The 23,389-nt window shown below is 39.9% G+C and overlaps 1 protein-coding gene across 2 annotated transcripts in view; it reads right to left on the reverse strand.

The window, feature by feature from the left end:
- The window catches only part of ube3c (ubiquitin protein ligase E3C), a 147,028-nt gene that overhangs the window by 22,166 nt on the left and 101,473 nt on the right, over window positions 1-23,389 (reverse strand). For both annotated transcript variants that reach the window (XM_080212861.1, XM_080212854.1), the window contains exons 20-22: window positions 14,738-14,950; window positions 8,679-8,867; window positions 4,078-4,144 (exon numbers count right to left, since the gene is read on the reverse strand). In XM_080212861.1, the coding sequence (XP_080068987.1) occupies window positions 4,078-4,144; window positions 8,679-8,867; window positions 14,738-14,950 (469 nt within the window). The remainder of the gene's footprint in view (window positions 1-4,077; window positions 4,145-8,678; window positions 8,868-14,737; window positions 14,951-23,389) is intronic.

Genomic DNA, 23,389 nt, shown 5'->3' on the forward strand with positions numbered 1-23,389 from the left:
ACACTTGGACTGGGATTTTAAACACAAAATATGATTGGCAACATTAATTAGAACCATACAGCGCAGAAGAGGCCCTTTGGCCCATCGAGTCTGCACTGACACATTAAAAACACCTGAATTCCCATCTCATCCCATTGACCAGCATTTGGCCCACAGCCTTTAATGTTCCAACTGCCAAGTGCACATCCAGGTACTTGTTAAAGGTTGAGAGGCAACCTGTCACCACCATCCTCCTAGGCAGCGCATTCCACTCTGTCACCACCCTCTGAGTAAAAAGGTTTTTTCCTCACATCCACTCTATACCTCCCACCTTTCACCTTGAACCCATGTTCCCTCACAAGTGACCCTCCAGCTAAGATAAACAGCTGCTCCTTATCCACGTTGTCCATGTCTCTTAATCATGTACACCTCAGTCAGGTCACCCCTTAGTCTTCTCTGCTCTAATGATACCAACCCAAGCCTACCCAACCTCTCTTCATAGTTTAAATGTTGTATCCCAGTTCCACCTCTGTCTACTTAAACAGAAACAATTGTAGCCAGAGATTAGAATTTTACAAGTACGTACATACGGCAAGGAAATGAATATTGCTCTCACCTTATAGGTTTAAGATGACAGGCGAAAGATTTAAAAGGGACCTGAGCTGAGGGCAACTCCTTCACGCAGAGGATGGTGTACATATAGGATGAGCTACCAGAGAAAGTGGTCGAGTCTGATTCAGTAGCAACATTTAAAAAGCATTTGGATAAATGCAGGGATGGGAAAGGACTAGAGGGATATTGCCCACATTTGGTCTATTGGGACTAGCTAGGAGGTAACCATGGTCAGCATGGACTAATTGGGCCAAAGGGCCAGTTTCCGTGCTGTATTGTTCTATGACTGTATGGGCAGAATTTTACGGCTTTGCTCATCCCAAAAATGCAAAATCCTGCTCCAAGATCAACAGACCTTCCCATTGTCTGCCCTTGCCTGCTTTGATTCCCGTAGTGGGCGGGTGATAAAATTGCAGCTCATGACTCTAATTATGTATACATATTAAAAAATGTCACTGTAGCCATAAAGGTTTCGATATTGTTTCACTGAATGTTACAACAACTAATTTCGTTTTTCCCCCACATATTTTCCTTTTTTATTCATCATTACAACATATGATGTAGCAGAACCTTGCAGATTAATGATAACAAAAGCATGACTGCAAACAAGACCAACGCAAGGCTTAGCTGACCAACGAATAAACCCTCATCAGACTTCCCATAAAAATGGATTTCAAAATGGTTGAGACAGTTATTTTAACCCTGACACTTGATCCATGGACATAAATCACCTGAAGGTTTCTTATTCTTTAACAATGAGTTGAACAAACATGAAGGCAATTATAGAACTAAAACAAATCTTTGAAAAAAATCTACCATCAAATCAGACAGCGCTACATAAGTGTTTAATCACAAATTATGATAATTAAATGGCAACTAACCTATAAACACATTATTCATTACAAAATTAAATAGAAACTTGAAGCACCAAGGCTATTTGCTTTGTTACAATCAAAAGCAGTGGTGTTAACTATAAGGCTAAAGGAATCTATTGGCAAAGCTTATATATGTTATTGAACAATATAAAACCAAAAGCTAATCAGTCACACTAGAGGCATTCAACCTATTGAAAGAGTCTCTTTAGGTGAGGTAAAATTAAGTTAAGTTTACAAAGCTTTTTTCCTCTTACTTACTTGCCAGCTATGTAGTTGCTTAAAAACGGTCAAGTCTCTAATTTCTTCCAATTCTGATGAAAGGTCATTGACCTGAAACGCTCTCTCTCCATTAATACTTCCTAAGCTGCTGAGCATTTTTTGTTATTTCACATTTCCAAAATTCACAATATTTTGGCTTTACTGTAGGGGTCAAATACAGATGGGTCATCCCATCTATTTGTAAAAGGCAAAGTGTTTCTCGGCATAGTTTATTTATTAGTGTCACAAATAGACTTACATTAACACTGCAACGAAGTTACTGTGAAAACCCCCAGTCACCACACTCCGGTGCCTGTTCAGGTACACTGAGGAGAATTTAGCGTGGCCAGTGCATCTAACCAGCACATCTTTTGGACAGTGGGAGGAAACCAGAGCACTCAGAGGGAACCCATGCAGACACAGGGAGAATATGAAGATTCCACACAGACAGTAACCCAAACCGAGAATCGAACCCAGGTCTCTGGTGCTGAGCGGCAGCAGTGCTAACCACTGTGCCACCATGCTGCCCCCATAGCTGTCCCCAGTTGTTTAGCATCATCTTTCTTGGACTGTACTATATGATGAGAGATTCTGAGCAGAATTTCATAATGGGCATTATGCTTCAGAGGGATTTATTTTACTTTGTGTGTGTTCTTGGGATGTTGATGCTGGCAAGACGAGATTTACTGCCCAGCACTGGTTTCTGCACAAAAGTGCTTGCCCCAATTTCATGAATCACTTAAGTCCTTATGATGGAACTGTACTTGGCTCACTCCACTTTCCCAATCAAACGCTGCCCATTGGCAAGAACTGGAAGAAATTTTTCAGTCTTCTTTCGATTATGGGGCGGTGCCCGAGGACTGTAGAATTAGAAATGCTACATCCTTGTTCAAAAACAGGGTGTAAAGATTAACCTAGCAACTACAGGCCAGTCAAGTTAACATCAGTCTTGGGGAAATGTAGGAAGAAAATTAATAGTACTAGTGGATAAAGGTGGGTTAAATAAGCAACGGTGGATGCCTAAAGGAATATCGTGTTTAATTAACATGCTAGGTTTTTGAACTCCAAAACATGAGGGACTGATGTGGACGATGATGTCGATGTGGTATATATGGGACAGGACTAATTAGACTTGCAAGCAAAGTTAAGACTCATGAAATAAAAGACCAAGTAGCAAAATGGAAATAAGATTGGTGGAATCACAAGAAACAGAAATGGTTAATGGATATTTATCAATCTGGAAGAAGGTATTTGGTGGAGATTCCTAGGGGTCTGTGTTGGAATCCTTGCTTTTTCTGATGTATATTAATGACTTAAACCTCGGTGCACTGGGCACAACTGTGATAAATGTGAAGTGATCATTTTGGGAGGAAGAACATGCAGCAACAATATAAATTAAAGGGTACGACTCTAAAGGAAATGGGGGAGGCAGTGACATAGGGGTATTGTCATTGGACTAGCAATCCCAAGACCCAGGGTAATGTCCTGGGAACCTGGGTTCGAATCCCATCACAGCACATGGGGAAATGTGAATCAAATAAAAAAAAAATCTGGAACTACAAGTCTAATAATGAAAATGAAACCAGTGTCAATTATCATAAACTTTTCTGATTCACTAATGTCCTTTAAGGAAGGAAACCTGCAGTTCTTGCAAGTTATGTTGAGCTTGTAAAATGCACCAGTACTGTCTCAGTTGGAATAACATGTCCAGTTTTACTTTAGGAAAGATCTGAAGGCACTGGGGAGTGAAGGTGTGATTCATGAGTTTGTTTCCAGGAATGAGGAACATCAGTTATGAACAAATTGGAAAAAAGAGCTGTTCTCCTCGGAGGAAAGGCAGCAGGAGAGAAGATTTTATAAAAAGTATTCAAAATCACGAGGGGGTCTGGATGGAGTAGATAGGGAGAAACTGTTCCAACTTGTGAACTGATCAAGAACAAGGAAGCAGAAATTATAAGTAATTTACAAAAGCACTTTAACACAATGAGTGGCTAAGTTCTGGAATGCATTGCCTGAGTGCACAGTGGAGGCAGGTTCAATTGCATCATTTAAAAAAAGACTAGGCTGTTATTTGATAAAGAACACTGTGCAAAGTTATGGGGACAAGGTGAGAGAATGGCATTAAGCGAATTGCTCATTCAGAACCAGTGCAGAAATGATGGGCCAAATGGCCTCTCTCAGCATCAACAGTTGAGATTTTGTGTCATCCTGACTCTAACATCCAATAAAAGAAAACAATGTTTCCCATAAGTACTACAATTGGTTTCTGTCACTCATCTATTACACTGACACTTCAGTACATCCTCTGATTCACCAGGAGCGATGTTCTGCCCCAGATATAAAATATTCATACCTGAATAATTTGTGAAGTTTTTGAGATCCTCCAGATCTATTGGTATCTGTGCTCCAGATATCAAAACCTGGTGACAGAAAAATATGGTGATTAAGTAAACACTTAAAAAAAATTGAAAATTTAACTAGCTTTGTAATAAACTCTTAATTTTCCTACAATGTTATTAAAGGGTCATTGCCTTTAAAAAAAAATTGAATATATACTGTAAATACCATAATCTACAGGTTATAGACCTGGAGCTGAAAAGGAGAACAAGACTGGATTACTTTTTCAGCCAGCACAGACATGATCGGCCGATGGCATCTTTCTATGAAGTGAATGATAGAAATATAATTGCCCAATTTCTCTTCCTCCCTCTTGGTCATTAAAGTGCTTGAGAATCATTAATTAAAGTACTTTACAATAGGAGCGCTGGACAAAACTAAGTTGCACTGATCAGGTATGTTATTGAAACTTTCAGTGCTTGTGATATGCTGCCTGGTTGTACAGAGTATTGCTGAAAGAGACATGCTGCTGAATGATTAATTGTTCCCTTTGAAATTTAACATTCTTGCCTCTGTCCTGTACAGTGCATCAAAACTGTCTCCAGCATGTCTCTTTTTTGAGACATAACAATGATCCTTAACCATAAAAGATTACAACTCAAACCTATAAATACCAGGAAAAAAAAATCTGGAAATATTCATTTACAAAACCATACCAAATTAAATGTGTTACAGGCACCTAGTTAAAAAGCTTACATTCTTGTGATAGGTTACCAGAGGACCATAGAAAGTTCATGATGTAGAAAGAAGCCACTCAGTCCATTGTGTCTGCACTGGCCAGAAAGAAGAAACAAGATGCTCATTTCAATACCACTTCCAGCACCTAGTCCATAGTCTTGCATGTTACAGTCTTCAGATGTAGATCCAGGTACCTTCTAAATGAATTGAACTTTTTCGCCTAAACTGCCAACTAAAACAGTGATACCAGATGCCCACCACCCTATAGGCGAAAAAGGTTCATGAATAGTAAAGGAATCAAGGGTCACAACAAGCGGGTGGGTAAGTGGAGCTGAGTCCACAAAAAGATGAGCCATGATCTTACTGAACAGCAGAGCAGGCTCAAGGGGCCAGATGGCCTCCTCCTGCTCCGACTTCTTATGTTCTTACGTCCCCTTTAATCCTGGTACCAATCACCCTAAATCTATGCCTACTGGTAACTGACCCACATTCTGGAGGAAAAAAGTCTTTCCTGTCTAGGACCCTCATATTTTTCTACACCTCAATTAAGTCACCCATTAGCCTCCTTTGTTCTAAAAAAACAATCCAGGCCTATCCAATCCCTCCTCATGGTGTCATTTTCAAGCTCTGGCAACATATATGGAAACTGCCTCTGCACTTTTCCAGGGCAATTATTTCCTTTCTGTAATGTAACCAGAACTGTACACAAAATTTTAGCCAGATTTCCTTCCCTAAAAGGACATCAGTGAACCAGATGTGTTTTTATGATAACTGACACTGGTTTCGTGATCATTAGACTTCCTTGACCACCTTGTCCACTTGTCCTATCATCTTTAAGGACTTGTGGACATGCCCTCCAAGGCCTCTCACTTCCTCAACCCCTCTCAATACATTCCCTTTTATTGACCATTCCCTCATTTTGTTGGCCGTCCCCAAATGCATTACCTCACTTTTCCAGATTGTATTCCATTTCTCAATCAAACAATATAAAATTCTGGAATTGACAGCTATCCTCGTCACTATCAATTACACAGGTGAATTTCCCAATCATGCCACCCACTTCCAAACAAAAGGCAGACTTTATATATTAATTAATTAGACTTGGTTAAAACCATCTAAAAGTTCATATTCAGCACCCATGATGGTTCTGCTGATAGGTATAATATCCAATGTGGAAATGAGCAATATATCTTCCAAGCTTCATCTAGGATTTCCCAAAACTCCTAGTTCGTTTTACCCACTGCACCTATCGTAGAATCTGAGACTCCACCCTACACCACATCACCTCTGATAACAAAACTGGAGTGAAGGGCGGTGTAGGCAGATTCAAATGCAACATTCAAAAAGGAATTAGATAGAGATGCTGGTAAAGGAAAAATTTGCCTGGCTTTTGGGAAAGTGCAGGGGAGCGGGACTATTCGGATAACTGTTTCAAACAGCCAGTACAAACTTGATGGGCCAAATGGCATCTGTTTACACCGCCTCATGGCCTTTGTGCTTAATTTCACACCACACATTGCCATTGCTCAGTGTGCCATAGAAGATTTTAAAAATTATCAAAAGAAACTGAACCTTTACTTGTAGTTATGTAATGCATGTACCCTGACTAGCATATTAAAATATTAAGTGCAAAAGAACATGTAGTGTTATTCCAAAATGTTGATCAGCCTTTACTCATAGAATCACAGCAAAAATAGCACAGGTGGTCATTCAGGCCTGCTTTCCAGTGTCAGGTATTTGGCTATGGTACCCAATTAACCCTTTCTGACTAATCTTGAAAATCTCTCCATTCATCCATTTTGTTTAATCTTACTATTCTGCAGCCCAGATTACAGCAACTTGCTGTGTGAAGAGTGTCACCGTGCTAACCTGTGTCCCATGTCATTGGCCCTTTTACCAATGGAAAGAGTTTCTTCTAATTTGCTCCACCAAAACCATGCATGCTTGTGCACACCTCTATTGAATCAGCGCTCACTTTTCTCCCCTCTGTGAGATGTTTCACAAATAGCTATTAACTAATGTAGTCAAGTTAAAGCAATGCCATTCAATGTTAAATATGGAGAAATTGAAAAACGCCTGTATGGGACTGTTGGAAATAATTTATGAAGTGTACCACTGAGGCTAAAAATAATCTACTGAAGCTGGGGGTAAACATTACCCCTCTTAAAAATTAAATCTTTGGAAAGCTGAACACAATTCTGAAACTGTAAATGCTATTACGCTTTAGCAGTAGTTGTAAAAGTGTAAAGTAATGCTGCCATGGAATTATTTCTATATAAGTAATCAATCTTCCACATTGTTGGATGACAGGATTTATACAGTGTTTCACCTGACGCCCAAACATTTCAAAGCATTTTACAGCTAATGGAGTGCTTTTGAAGTAGGAACAATTGTAGAAACGCAGCAGCCAATTTGTACACAGGAAGCTCTTAGACAGCAACGTGATAATGACCAGATAATCTGTTTTTGTGACGTTGGTTCGGGGAGAACATTGACCAGAATACTGAGGATAGGTCCCCTGATTGTCTTTCAGGGGGATCTTTTAGATTCATCCAATAGGGTAGTCAGGACATGGGTATTTCACCTCTTCTGTAAATCTACACCTCAAACAGTGCAGCACTCCTCCTATCAGCCTTGACTTTTATGCTCAAGTCCTGGAGTAGTGCTTGAACTCAGAACGTTGTGACTCAAGACGCAAGTGTGCTGCCACCTGAGCTGATACTTAGAAGCTTGGATCATAGAGGAAAGTTATCAGGCTAAATTTTTAATCAAGATGTTTTTTATTTCCTAAAACTTATAATGAAATACACAAACAAGCTCCATCCATCATAAGTGAATATGCATTTGATGAAAAACATGTTTCTCGTGATGTGGTGTCACGTGAGTGTACTTAAGTTTTTTTTAATCATGCAATTTATAGCTTCAGCAATGTCACTGGGGTGAAGCTAAGCTGTGGCAGTCAGGTGATAGTGATCTTTTTCCTTTGGGGTTTTCAGTTTTGTTTTGGGGAGAGAGTGTTGGAAGCAGTTTAGCAGCAAGCTAAGAAGCAGTCTCTCTCTCCTTCTGTTCTTCTCTTTTTGTTTCTGAAGCTATTAGTTAGCTGAAGGAGAGGCTTTTTGCCATCTTGTCTGAAGGAAGCCATGTTTTGGGAAACAGATTCGACTACAACCTCTTCTGAGTTTCTTCACAATGGCTTTTTAGCATTCAACCCAGGAGGCTTGATTCCTCTAAAAAGTGGGCATTAACCTATGCTATATTGTGCTTATTTGGCGGGTTTTGTGTATTGGAGGTTGGTTTGATTGGAACACATTAGCGATATCTCTAAAGAGTTATACATTATTATGATTGTTATGCTTCTTGTTTGTAATTAAAAGTTCTTGCTAACTGTCTTACTATACATGTCAACAATATTAATAATTAAACTTTGTTTTTGATGAAAGCTCCTTGTGGGTCAGTTGAATCACACCTGAAGTGAAAAGTCTCATGCTCATCCTAGCCAAATTCAAAATGTTACAGGTCAGGCAAGCTTCACAGAACACCCTGAAGACACAGGGTTAAGGTGCTGGAGAGTAGGTACAGAGGAGATGTTGGGGGTTTTTCACTCAGAGGGTGGTGGGTGAGTGGAATCGGCTGCTGTTGGTGGTGGTGGAGGCAAATTCGTTAGGGTCTTTTAAGAGATTTCTGGATGATACATGGGACTTAATAGGATTGAGGGTTATAGGTAAGCCAAGTAGGCAGAGATAAAATCGGCGCAACTTGTGGGCCAAAGGAACTGTTTGTGCTATAGTTTTTCAGTGATTCTATCCAACCTGACCTGTAACAGTAGGTGAAAAGACAAGACAAAGTTATTGAACTACAGAAAAGTTGTGGTTGGTTTACCTGAAGCTCTTGTTGGTCAAACATCCTCAGCCACTCCAGGTTCACAACATTAGCCACACCTTGTCGGAATGCAAGGCAGTGTGGTCGGATCTGCTTGTTAAGCCTGTAGTCCGCAACAAGATGGATGTAAGCTATCCTGTTTGCACTGGTAACGGGAATATCCTTTCCACCTAGCTTCAGTTCCACCACCTAACATACAAAAAGGTTCTCAGTCAGAATACTGAAGCAATGTTTTAACTGACTCAAACATATTAGGAACAAATAGTCACTGAAGTTACCATTGGAGTCTCTCTGATCTCCAATACCTGGAAATTTCGGGTGGCAGTGGTTAGTGCTGCTGCCTCACAGCACCAGGGACCCGCGTTCAATTCCTGGCTGGGATCACTGTGTGGAGTTGACACATTCTCCCTGTGTCTGCCTGGATTTTCTTCATGTTTTCTCCTGTTTCCTCCCACCGTCCAAAGATGTGGACATTAGGCCATGCCAAATTCTCCCTCCGTGTAGCCAAACAGGCGCTGGAGTGTGGCAACTAAGGGATTTTCACAGTAACTTCACTGCAGTGTTAATGTAAGCCTACTTGTGACTAATAAATAAACTTAATTTTTTTTTACATCAATCTCAAATTGTCCAATATCTATCATACCCATTTGTTAAATGTGTTTTTTTTTATTTGCACATTCATCAGATATGGGCGTCTCTTGGTAGGCCAGCATTTTATTGCCCAGCTCTAACTGCAGTAGAGTAGAAGGAGATGGTGAGCCATTTTCTTAAACACTGCAGTCCATGTGTTGCAGGAACACTCACAATGCTATTAGAAAGGGAACTCCAGGATTTTCACCAGGAACACTTAAGTTTGCAGCAAGTTTTGCAGAGGTTATTTGTTAAATTGATTGACGTTCCAGTAAGGTTTTCCCTTCCTTCCAATACTGAAATGGCAGATGGAGTTTAATTTAGATAAATGTGAGGTGATGCAATTTCGTAGACTGAACCAGAACAGGACTTAGTTAATGGTAGGGCATTGGGGAGAGTTACAGAGCAAAGAGATTTAGGGATACAGGTTCATAGCTCCTTGAAAGTGGAGTCACAGATGGACAGAGTGGTGAAGGCGGCATTCAGCATGCTTGGTTTCATCGGTCAAAACATAGAATACAGGAGTTGGGATGAATTGTTAAAGTTGTACAAAGCATTATTATGCTCACAGTTGGAATACTGTGTACAGTTCTGGTCACCCTATTATGGAAAGAATATTATTAAACTCTCAGAAAGGACAGTAGGACTAGGGGGCACAGCCTCAAGATAAAGGGGGGGCGGTTTAGAACGGAGTTGAGGAGGAACTTCTTCACTCAAAGGGTAGTGAATCTCTGGAATTCTCTGCCCGTTGAAGTGGTGGAGGCTACCTCGCTAAATATTTTTAAGACGCGGGTTGATGGGTTTTTGATAAGAGAGGGGATTAAGGGTTATGGGGGAGAGGGCGGGAATGTGGAACTGAGCCACGACAGATCAGCCATGATCTTATTGAATGGCGGGGCAGGCTCGAAGGGCCAGATGGCCTACTCTTGCTCCTATTTCTTATGTTCTTATGTTCTAAACTAGAGAATATAAAAGAGATTACAAGGATGCTACTGGGACTTGATGGTTTGAGTTACAAGGAGAGGCCGGATAGACTGGAATTTTTCTCACTCGAGCGTAGAAGGTCGAGGGGTGATCTAACAGAGGTCTACAAAACAATGAGGAGCATAGCTCAGCTAGATAGTCAGTATCTTTTCCCAAAGGTAGGGGAGTCTAAAACTAGAGGGTACAGGTTTAACCTGAGAGGGAAGAGATACAGAAGGATTCAGAGGAGCAATATTTTCACAGCGGCTGAGGAGTGTCTGGAACAAGCTGCCAGAGGTAGAAGAGGCGGCGGATACAATTTTGTCTTTTAAGAAGTGTTTAGACAGTTACATAGATAAGATGGGTCTAGAGGGATATGGGCCAAATGTGGACAATTGGGATTAGCTTAGGGGTTTAAAAAAAAGGCACATGGACAAGTTGGGTCGATGGGCCTGTTTCCATGCTGTAAACCTCTATGACTCTATCAAATGGCTCTTAACCAAGTCAATGTCAAAGGCACAAATGGAATCTTACACAACGAAGTAAACTTTCCCTCGTCAGCCTTCACAACCAATCCACTGCCTTTGACACAACAGTTTAAGTCCGCACCCTTCTCCAATACTTTCCCGGTATTGTTCAACTAGGTGGTATTGTACTCCCGTTTCCATTCTTAGCTATCCAGTCATAACAGGAGAATCACCTGCATGACTTCTCTTCTCACTCGTACATCCTTACCCTTGGTGTTCCCACAAAGATTGATACTTGGCTGTCTCCTATGCCCAGTAACCACCTGAAAATACACCCATCTTAACATGTATGATAATACTACCCAGCTCTACCTTAAAACCAGTTCTCTTAAGCCCCTCCATGGAATTCTGAGATTTAATCTTTCCTGCTGCACAAAGGCCTCAGTGGAGAGTTAAAGTAAGTCATATGTTATCAGAAAAAATATGAAAGCATCATTTTTCCTTTTGATTGGGACAGAGAAATTACTTGTGTGCACACTCATTTGAAAAATATTTTCAGGAAATTTTGCATAACAAAATCTCAGCTTTAAGTAGGAACATGCAATTATTGAATCACAATGCTTCTGGCAGCCATCAAGGCCAATTATCCCCCTTGATAGCAGCTTTAATATCAAGTTAACTATCATCTCAGAAGACGAGTAAAATTAAAAATTCTATGCAGTCAAAAATTGGGGTGGTGCAGAGCTTAGGAATATAGTATCAGGACCCCATTGAGCCCCTCAAGCCTGCTACTAGATCATGGCTAATTGTCTACCTCAATATTTTCCCATTCTATCCCCATATCCCTGATGTAATGAATACCTATAAATCTATCAAAGGGACTTGAATATTATCAATGACAGAACTTCCATGGCTCTCTGATAGAAAATTCCAGCAATTCATTACTCATTTATTTTGACTTGCCTGATGAAGGGGCAATGCTCTGAAAGCTCATGCTGCCAAAGAAACCTGTTGGACTTTAACCTGATATTATGGGACTACTTACTGCATCTATTTCACATGCCTCTGTCTGGGATATTGCTAGTTTCTCTAAGGTATCATGACGGAGAGTCAGAGGGAGTCAGCAACGTAGTATGGGACATAATTAGACCAGACCAGCAGGGGGTGGTAATTAGGTTTCTTTCAGAAGAAGCATCCCTAAAAAGGTATCTATACTCAGCTGGGTGAAAGACACATTGCGAACACCCATGATTCGAAAAAATTCCTGTCTTCTATTGTTGCACAACATAATTAAAAGTCATTTTACAGGTCAAATATTTGCTCCATATGCTGGAGAGAAAAATCTCCCTTGATACATAACTAACTTGATAGGAATGCTTATGGAAGTACACAGTGATACAGATGTAATTTATTTTGAAAGATTAATTTACCCCATTCATTTGATTGATAAGATACTCAAATTTCACTTAAATTGTCAAATATGGATCTTGCATTTTAAACTGTCTACTTTTGTATCATTATTCTACAAAACAAATAATGTTGAGTAGTAATCTCTTAATGCTGGGACAACACTATAGTCAGAAAGGGAGGGAATGACTAAGCAATGACAAGAAGGGCACTTTGAAATGTCTGATGAAAGAAAAGTAGAGGATTTGAAATGCAACCAAGATGATTGTAAAAATCTAAGACTACACAAACAGATCAATGTAATGATGAACAGTAGCAAGTTCAAATTAATGCAAGTTTGAAACAACATATTTTGCAAGTGAAAGCAAGTATGTGAGCACACACAAACAAAATGTGGATGCTGGATTCAAAGAAAATGCTGGGGAGACTCAGCAGGTCTGACGGCATCTGCAGAGAAAGAATAGGGCCAACACTGCAAGTCTGGATGACCATTGTCAGAGCTTGGAGAAAGGGTCATCCAAATTGGAAACACTGGTTCTATTCTCTCTGCACAAATACAAAAAGAACAAAAACAGCCCGGGAAACAGGCCCTTCGGCCCAACGAGCCCGCGCCGCCATCTCAACACCACCAGTCCCCCTCTCCATCCACGACCCTTGTCTAATGTTTTACGGCCATCCAGATTGGGGGAAACTGATTTAGGGACAATTTATTCCTGCCAATCAGCTTAACAGCACATCTTTGGGGTGTGGAAGGAAACTGGAGCACCCGGAGAAAACCCACACAAGCATGGGGAGAATGCGCAAACTCCCACAGACACCGGCCCAAATCCATGTGTCTGCACAGCAATCAGCGATAGTCACTGAGCTGTCGTCTTGCCTAGTATCTGGTCCAGTTTAGGCACACACTAACGACATGAAGGCCAATCTTGAACAACCAAGAGCAGCCCCAGTACGACCCATCGCGTGTATGCCCCTCGTTGGACACAAGGCGGACCGACTTAAAACCGACTTAATGCTGTCAGACCTGCTGAGATTTTCCAGCATTTTCTCTTTTTCTTTAAAGTATCATGGGCTGTGTCTGGGAATAATGGAGGAATAACTCATCTCACCTAAAAGAAGTCACCAATGAAGATTTTCAGTTGCCTTGAAAGAGCACAATAATCAATTAGGAAATAGTTATATTTTATTCAGGTGATGTTCTTTTATTAAGGTGCTGTTTTTAATCGTCTTTATAGGTGCCAGCAGTTGCAATAAAACATCTTGTAAGGGAGATTACATTTTTGCATTAAAGTACATATTTAAAATGCCCTATTTAAAGTTTAAAATTTATTTTATTAGTGTCACATTAGGCTTACATTAACACTGCAATGACGTTACTGTGAAAATCCCAGAGTCACCACACACCAGCACCTGCTCGGGTACATCGAAGGGACTTTAGCATGGCCTATAAACCTAACCAGCACGTCGCTTGGACTGTGGGAGGAAACTGGAGCACCTGAAGGAAACCTGCGCAGTCATGGGGAGAATGTGCAGACTCTGCACTGACAGTGATCCAAGCCAGGAATCAAACTTAGGCCCCTGACACTGAGGCAGCAGTGCTAATCACTGTGCCACCATGCCATCCATGGCTACACTTACAGTAATCATACAATGTATAGCAATTAATAATAATGCTGAACAGCGTTCATCTAGTTTCAATTCAAAATCTATGTCAATAGAAGTTGGATTCAGGAATTTCAGTTTTTTCCTGTTAAATTCAGCAGCCATGTTTACTTGGAAGTTGTGAAAAAAATCTAACCACAATATCCTTCACTCAACACACATACTGTGAATTACAAATTGCAAATGTCAAAAGGTCAGTGCCACAGTAATTACAGATCTATTCAAACAGTAAAGCCTCATATTGCTGTGTTAAATACTGCCTGTGGAAACTAGTTGAAAGGTTAGCTGTTTTTATTACGGATGTTAGGACAAAACCAGTGAAATAATGATTTTATTTGAAGCTAAGGGAAAGAAAGACAAAATGTTGATGTCACAAAGTTGAAATCATTTGTTTTATTCTTGATTCAAGAGGTACCTAGGTCTAGGATACTGAAACTTGCTTTATAACAACTTATGATTGACTAACACCAGTGTAAACGGCAATCATTCTTTGCTCAAATTATTATTTTTAAATAATGTTAAAATGACTTCATAAAACATATATAAAGAGAAGTTAATAACATAGATAGAGCTAAGCAAACAGGTATGGTAATAAACAGGTTATAACCATACTAAGGAAACACAGCCCTCAATTCAAACAACATAGCCAAGATTGAAATTACCAGCCTTTATGACAGTGGAAAAGGACACCAATAAAACTAGAAAAAGATAGAAATAGTTAATTGCTTTGTTTCGTACACAGTTACACTGGGTCAGATATACAACCCTTTCATTCACACCTCATACAACTGAAATGGTCAATAAAACTGTGTCCAGCAAAGAATTGTACAAAGATCACTGCCACAAGTGTGCTATATCTGTTTAATCTATCCGGCAATCAGATAGTTTAATTAATTATTAACTGTGATTCAGAAAATCTGCAGGACCAACCTGTGCCTCTCCAAGCTCATTGTTTACCACTGTGAAATTGAGTCCAAGTTCTTCAACATCACCTTCGTAGCTTTTTAGAAAGAGCAGATTTTTGTACATTTCAGGATCCAATGAAGCAAGGTGATGAATGTCAACATCAGCACTCGTGCCCAAGAGCTTGGACAGGAAGAAACTGGCAAAAGGAAGTTCGACCAACATGTTTTCATATAGAGCCTGCAATAAACAACAGAGAACTAGGCAATAAATCGGCTTTCCTTTGATTTTCAGTGGAGAATTAGAAATAACTCATTTCCACTCTTATATGCCATCTTCTTTTGCACTGGGGTGCATCACAGAGGCCATGAGTCCAAAACTGAAGCTAAAGTTTTGTCTGACAATGTTACACATCTGATGAAAACCAATACACAGACTTCCAATTTTATAGTACTATTTCACTTAAATATCAGATCAAAATATTTTTAACAGTTTCTCCATAACATGAAGCTAGTTACGCTCTCATATCTCGCTGACTGAAGCGCTCAGAGTTAAAAAATTAAATTGTGACACAAACCAAAGATAATAAAATGTATAGAGATAAGACTGGTGGCTAAAGTGATTAAGAAGTGCAAGGCATGTTGCACAATAATTCAAGTGCCAGTGATGCAGGTGCAGACAACAACCAGAATGCACAACAGAATGAGACAAGAGTTCTAAAGACCATTCATGAAATAGTGCTCTCCATTAACTGGATGGTACACTGCCAACGAGCAAATTGAATGATTTAATACTATTAACTTATATTGTAAAAAAACATGAATACAAATGCTGCTCATAGGATCTGTACAGTGCAAAATGTGCAAGCTCTGCATACAGTTACCAAAAGCAGAACTGAACCCAGATCCCTGGTGCTGTGAGGGAGCAGTGCCACCCATAAAGTAGGTTTGACCAATTTAAACGCACCCATGTAATTTTAAATGTACACTTTTTCCCCCAATATTTTGAACAGTTCCACATCAGAAATTCAAGCATTCATAAAACTTTGATTTAGTTCAAGTAACATTTTATGTAATAAGTTAAAATAAAGATATCAGCACTTCAAAGCTATTCTAATCATTTGAGTCCATTTTTATATTCATATTCCTTTGAATGCAGCACGCTTAAAATTGTGATCTAAAATTGACTTTCCTAATCACAAGTGGCAACCTTGGCTCAGTAGTAACACCATCATGTCTGTCAGAAGGTCAAGGGTTCATGCACCATCCCAGCACGTGTAATGTAAACAGTCACTCCAGATGAAGTGGAAGTACACGTTCATGTCTATCTGGGCCAGATTATAAAGAGATACTGCTGTTACATCTGTAGATTATGTTACCATACATGTATACCTGAGGCAGTTAATGGTCAACTCTCCTAAAAAAATTCTTAGACCACGTATAACAGCAAATGTTTGTATGAACTATAACCACAGCCGACACAAATTCATGATTATGTTCTGTGGTCTTCTATTAAAATCAGAAATTCATTAATTTCTCATTTCCCTGCTCTCCTTAGAGCAATTTTAATGCACACCAATAGTCCAAAATCATATGAAATGCAATTTATCACACTTAAAACAAGTAGGAAAAAGATACAAAAGTCTGAGGTCACATACCAATCAACTCAATAACAGCTTCTTCCCTGTTGCCATTTGATTTCTGAATGGTCCTACCTTGTATTAAGTTGATCTTTCTCTACACCCTAGCTATGACCGTAACACTACATTCTGCACCCTCTCCTTTCCTTCTGTATGAAGGGTATGCTTCGTCAGTATAGCTCGCAAGAAACAATACTTTTCACTGTATACTAATACATATGACAATAATAAATCAAATCAAGAAAACCAAATTCTAATTTTCTTTTAATTTTGAGTCGTTACCTTTGCATCACCAGCCCTGCCTGTGCAACAAATAATTTAAACGCAGTAGATATATTTGAATATAATTTGTAATGTATTTTAGGTTAACCATGTCACCTTATATATCAAGGCTTGTATAAATTAAATCAACAAATATAATGTTGATAGGTCTATCTGCATGATGGAAATTGACTTCTTGAATATGCAAATTATTTGGCCTAATCCAGTTATGAAGCTGCACCATTATTAGGGAAAGCTTCAAGATATATTTCAAGGATTTGTGTTTTACGGGTATATTTACTGCCCAAAATTATGCCAAAATGATTGAGCTAAAATTGATTCATTATGCAGGAAACCTTTTTAATACAAGTAAGTGCTGCGCAATTAATGCAAATGGCGACGCAATTTGGAAAATAAATGTGAACAATATCAAAAGCTGCCAAATAGATTTAGTAACTTATGGCATCAAGAATCAATAAAGAACCAAATGCCTACTTTTCGTTGGTCATCAATCGGAACTATACTTTGCATAAACGATCACCTTCATAACACACACACGCTATAAAATATAATACCGCTGCCAAATGAATACTTTGACTTAAACAGGAGAAAGTTATTGGGAACCTGTTTGTGCAGGAAACTATAAATTGCTCTCAAAGAGTCAAATACAGGTGAAGAAAAGAAGCTGGTGTAACCTTGAAAGAAATGCATTAAATGCAGATAAGAATGGTGGCAAGATTTTTTAAATAAAACTGTAAAACAAATTTTTTCTTTCAAAATCAAATAGTTCCATAGAATCCCTACAGTGTAGAAGGAGACCATTCTACCATCCAAGCCTGCACTGACAACAATCCCACCCAGGCTCTATCCCCGTAACCCCACATATTAACCTTGCTAATTCTCTTGACACTTAAGGGGCAATTTAGTACAGTCAGTCAATCAACCTAATCCACACATCTTTGGACTGTGGGAGGAGACCCTCCAGATAGGGAGAACGTACAAACTCCACGCAGTCACCCAAGGCCGAAACTGAACCTGGAACCCTGATGCTGTGAGACAGCTGTGCTAACCACTCTGTCACCACTTTTTATTTAAGACCAGGGTGCAATTTAAAAAAATAGGACTTATTTAACTCATGTGGAGACTTCACTGTGAGAATAGAATGGAGTTGGAGTTATTCTCACCAAAAAACATTTCAAAGAAAACACAATATTCTGGGTATAGACAGATATGGGCCAAATGCAGGCAACTGGGCTTGCTTCAGGGTTTAAAAAAGGGCGGCATGGACAAGTGGGGCCAAAGGGCCTGTTGCCATGTTGTAAACCTCTAAGACTTTATGGCAGCAAACTGACTACAGAAAGCTCACATTTTACATCAAACAGGACCTTTAATTCCTATGAATCAATTTAGCAGCTCAGAGTACGAGTGAATGCAATGCTTTCATATCAGCCATATTTTCAATGTTACAATAGTAGCTGAAAGGAGAGAATAAGATTCGAAGATGATTACTTCGAATTTGAAATTTTAAACTACATTAGATGGCTGAACATAGGTTATTGAGCATGAAGCAACCGTGGCAGGCTAGTACATAAAAGTGGTTTTATTATAAACAGGAAAATTCCATGCAAAGTGATTTTTGAAATGGGTTTTGACGGGGTGCTGCTAGGCAGACAGCAGGTGCTTCCTCACAAGGAGTGAAAGGAAAATAATACATCTCCCATCAGCTGCCATCTTAGAAAGCTAAAAGCACAGCAAGACACCAAAGAACACAGGCATAAGGGGGAAAGAGCAACATAGCAAAAGTGACTGTACATACCTAGCAATTTAATACAAAAGAAAACGTTACCCATCACTAAGAATCACATGATCAGTCTCCAAACTAAAGTAGCAGATGTGTGACACATGCATAGAAAGTAAGAGGAATCGTCGGCCACTCAGCCCTTATTAGCCTGCTCTGCCATCATGGCTGATCATCAAATCGAATACCCTGATCCCACCTCTCCCCATCTTATCCCTTGATCCCCAGAGAATTTCAAGATGTTACGCTCCCAATTGGTATTGTAACTGGACGGGAAGATCCCAAAATGGAATCCTGGTTCAAAAGACCATAACCTCTACTTTATGTTAGAAATCGTGGAAGGATCACAGGACTGCTAATTAATTTTAACATGGAAAAATATTTATTAAAACATGGAAAAATTGAATAATGATGCAATACTACTTTACTCCCCCTTTCCTTAATAAAGGCACACAATCATGCTTTCCATGAGTGGTTTGCATTGTGAAATCCAGTCCAGGTTTTTTAAATGGCTCTTTTAAACAAAGCTTTTGTGCCACTTTTAATAATGAATCCAGTACCCAGGTTTAAGACTTGCGACTTCAGTGTTGGACAAACTGCTTATAATTGCTTGAACCATCAATTCCCAGACTCTATTAAGATGGCAAACTTTTGATTTAGCTTTGAAGTCTGCTTTGCCACTTTAAATCCGGTTACTGCAGCTGTCTCCTTAACTCAGAAGATCTTTTACTTTTCCCCTTGAATTCTCCTTGGTGTCTGTTCTCTCTTCATACATTCTTTATGTCCCAATTTCCTGGTTATGTGGACTATGTCTAACTCTTTGTTGCTCCTTTGCCCTGTTCACTCTTTCTTCTGGCAGAAATGTTCACTCCAGAGTACCATAACATTCAAGGGACAAGGGCTGAAAATGAGATTAGTGCGACTTTAATGGCAGCGACTGTTGGTGCAGACTTGATGGGCCGGTTAGCCTTTTCTAATCTGTACGACTATGACTACCGATAGAGATCTTCCATTCAGTTCTGTAATCCCTGAGGCAATGCTGACAGAAACCAGTATCAGCATTCACTCCTACACAAACTGAGTTGTTTCGATGCTGTCGATTTTGGTCAGGTGGCAACATCTTGCATCTAAAGCAGAAAATTGTGGCTTTTAACTCACCAGGGCATGATTTTATTATCTGAATTAAGAGTGCCACACCAACATTTACTTTTCTAATATGTCACTGGTCTTTTTGCAAACTGGCCACTTAAATGGCTGTTTTTTCTTGCACAAGATTAATGACAAAAACATAGAAAATAGGTGCAGGAGTCAGCCATTCAAGCCTGCATCACCATTCAATATGATCACAGCTGATTGTGCACTTTCAATATCCCACTCCTGCTTTCTTGCCATAGCCTTTGATCCCAAGAGTAATCACTAGAGGAAACATCATTTGAGTAATGGCCACGTTTGTGCATGGATGGGTCTGTTACTGCCACATCACCAATAGAGTAAGTAAACAGGTCATCCTGGTTAAACGTCTACAAGAAGTTTTCAAATAAAGCAGCAAATTATGCTATGCTGGTTGACGTAGGTGTTTAATTAATATTTTGTCATTTATTCATTTGTTCAAGGAACATGGGCAATACCAACAAGGTTAAATTTATTGCATATCCTACTCCCACCGAGTGGCTGTCCAGATCACTTTCGGGAGCATTAGAATTCAACCATGTAGGAGTCCAACACAGATCAGACAAACAGAGGTGGTGGGATACCTTCCCTGAAAGAAAATCTAATGCTAGATCTAACCTACTTGTTCCTATGAAATTGCAACTTACAACCTAGTTCATTCTCATAAGTTAAGGTTTATTTATTAGTCACAATTAAGGCTTACATTAACACTGCAATCCAGTTACTATGAAATTCCCCTAGTCACCACAGTCCAGTGCCTGTCTGGGCTAATGCACCTAACCAGCATGCCTTTCAGAACGTGGGAGGAAACCAGAGCATCCGAAGGAAACCCATCCAGACCTAATAGCAGTGCCAATGTAAGCCTACCTGTGACACTAATAAATAAACTTAAAGAATGGCCCAGAACCCCACTGATTGCATACTTATGTATTATGATGAAAATGTGGATTCAGAAATGGACAATCTTCACAAACACAAATTCTCTGTGAAGGAAAGAAGGGTCAGATTGAGAAATAAGTATAGGGTTCAATAATAAATGCCATGCGTTAATAATCTTCTGGGGGAGGCACTTCTGGATTCTGAATTTGAGATATTTATAAACTAAATGTCTGCAATAAAAAGCCTTTGATATATGACTTCATGCACTGATATCATTTTCAACCTTTCATAGTTTGGACATTTGATTTCCATTATGAGTTTTTACGTTAATACACGTAAATGCTTTTAACCTTGATAGCTGGAAATCTGTATTTTTGAGAAACAAATCAATATTGCAAATTACAAATTGTAATTTAGTGCCGATCCATTTTGGAACCATGTTACATCATACATCAGCTTTTTGAGGAATGTCTTCAGAATGGCTGTATGTCCGGCTATATATAAAAACTTTCAAAATTATCCCTATGGGAAGCTCCCGCAATGCTTGAATCAGTAGCAGTCACACACCAGGAGGCTCATTCTTCAATCCATTGTTTGTGGTGTCTCAGCTTAGTTCACTGATAATATGCGCCTCTGAATTCGGAATCACAGAGACCAGCAGGTCAGCACACTATTGAGGAGATGCCACCTCTTGGACAAGATGCGAAATTCAGGCACGTAATGTTGATTTTAAACAGAACCGTCCACAGGGTAGCTTCAGCTTTGTGCCATGGCCATTGATGATCTAGTTGGAATTTCAGAGCTCCTCATACTCACCCACCCTCAATATTTTCCGCCCCACCATCCTTCACTGTTACATTTCTTCCTGTGAGTCGGAAAAGACTTGCAGGAGACAGTCCAGAGCCAAGAAATGGCTGGCGGATTGTGGGGGCGGGGGGCGGCGGCAGCGGCAGTGGTGGTTTGAGTGAAGCCTACCTTCCTGGGAGATGCGGGAGTTGAGCAGTCGTACCATTTCAGCTGCTGAGAGTCAGCAGTGGAGCAACAACTGTGAAAGGAAACTTGGCCTTGGAGGGAGTGCAGAGGAGGTTCACTAGGCTGACACCGGAGTTGAGGGGGTTAAGCTACAAGGAGAGGCTGAATAGACTAATTAGAGTTTAGAAGGATGAGGGGTGATCTTATTGAGACGTATAAGATGATGAAAGGGATGGATAGGGTAGAGGTGGAGAGGTTCTTCCCGCTCAGAAAGGACAGCAGGACTAGAGGGCACAGCCTCAAGAAAGGGGGGGGGGGACAGTTTAGAACAGAGTCGAGGAGGAACTTCTTCACTCAAAGGGTGGTGAATCTCTGGAATTCTCTGCCCGTTGAAGTGGTGGAGGCTACCTTGCCAAATATATTTAAGGCGCGGGTAGATAGGTTTTTGGTAGGCAAGGGAATTAAGGGTTATGGGGAGAAAGCGGGAAAGTGGAACTGAGCCACTTCAGATCAGCCATGATCTTATTGAATGGCAGGGCAGACTCGAAGGGCTGGACGGCCCACTCCTGCTCCTATTTCTTATGTTCTTATAGTAAATTGACTGGCCAGTAAGCATGCAGTGTAAGCTCTTAATAATCAGCTTCTTCGGAATGGGAGTTAAAGTAGATCTATAATTAAAAATAACAAACTAATTTGAGGCAAATTATTTTTGATGTCAGTGGTACTCGCATTCAAAAAGGACACCAAACTGTAGCATATACAGAATTATTCTAAGTTAATTAAGTAAATGAAATTGAGTTAACTAAGTAACAGAATGGCAGGACAGGTATTATTTGCAGCTGTGGAATATGGGAGCTTTTGGACACAAAAGCGATCCAGGGGCAGCACGGTGGCACAGATGTTAGCATTGCTGCCTCATAGCACCAGGGACCCAAATTAGAAGGCAGATCCTACCTCCCTTGGTCTTGTCTGAGGCTGCTGTGCAGTCCATTCAGCGGAGGCTAATAGGAGATAATAGGAATTGACATGAAATGAACAAATATTTTGCTTCTGTCTTTGCAAAAAGTGGATACAAAAAATTCCAATAATAGTTGTAAATCAGGAGGTAGAAAGGAGTGAGGAACTTGATGAAATTACAATTAGTAGAGAGTTGTACTGAGCAAGCTAGTAGAGCTGCAGGCTAACAAGTCTCTGGGTATTGATGGACCTCATCCTAAGGTCTAGAAAGAGGTCGTTAAAGAGGTAGTAGATGCAGTGGTGTTACTTTTCCATAATTTGCTAGATTCTGGAACGGTTGCATTAGACTTGAATTGCCCCAAAGTTGTGGTGAGCTGCATTCTTCAATCACTGTAGTCTACGTTTTCCAGAAGGCATTGTTTAGGGTGCATTGTTTTAAAATTAGGGGTCATCCTTTTAAGCCAGAAATTAGGAGAATGGAGGAGAATCAAAAAAATGGGAGGAGGCAAGGTCATTAAATACTTAAGGCAGAGGTAGATTGATTCCCTTGTTCGTCAAGAATGTAAGGTTTTCTGAGTAGATGGGAATGTGGCATTTCAAACAGACACATCCGCCATGGTGTAATTGAATGGTGCAGTATGCTCAAAGGGCTGAATGGCCTACACCTGCTCCTATTTCACATAACCCATGTTAAGCCTCAAAAATAGAGGAGTCCCTGTAGAATTGGGTGAATTGCATCAGTTTCCATTGTAACAGGAGTGAATCCACAACAGATTCCTGTCCCATAAATATTTAATACTGATTTGATAATCCTTTTCTCGGACTATAGTCAGTATGGAAAAGAAGGATGCCTTCATTCTATAGAAGGAGACAGGGCAAAGACAAGTTAAAAATATCATGCAACTTGTATTAATGTGTCTCCTGTAAATGAGATACAAAAGGAAAATGTAGAAAGAGAAAAGAAACAACAAAATACAAGAAGCATATTCTTGAAACACTGAGA

This window comes from Carcharhinus amblyrhynchos, chromosome 2 (genome assembly GCF_965287045.1).
Source record: "Carcharhinus amblyrhynchos chromosome 2, sCarAmb.v2.hapA, whole genome shotgun sequence".
Taxonomy (NCBI): Eukaryota; Metazoa; Chordata; class Chondrichthyes; order Carcharhiniformes; family Carcharhinidae; genus Carcharhinus; species Carcharhinus amblyrhynchos.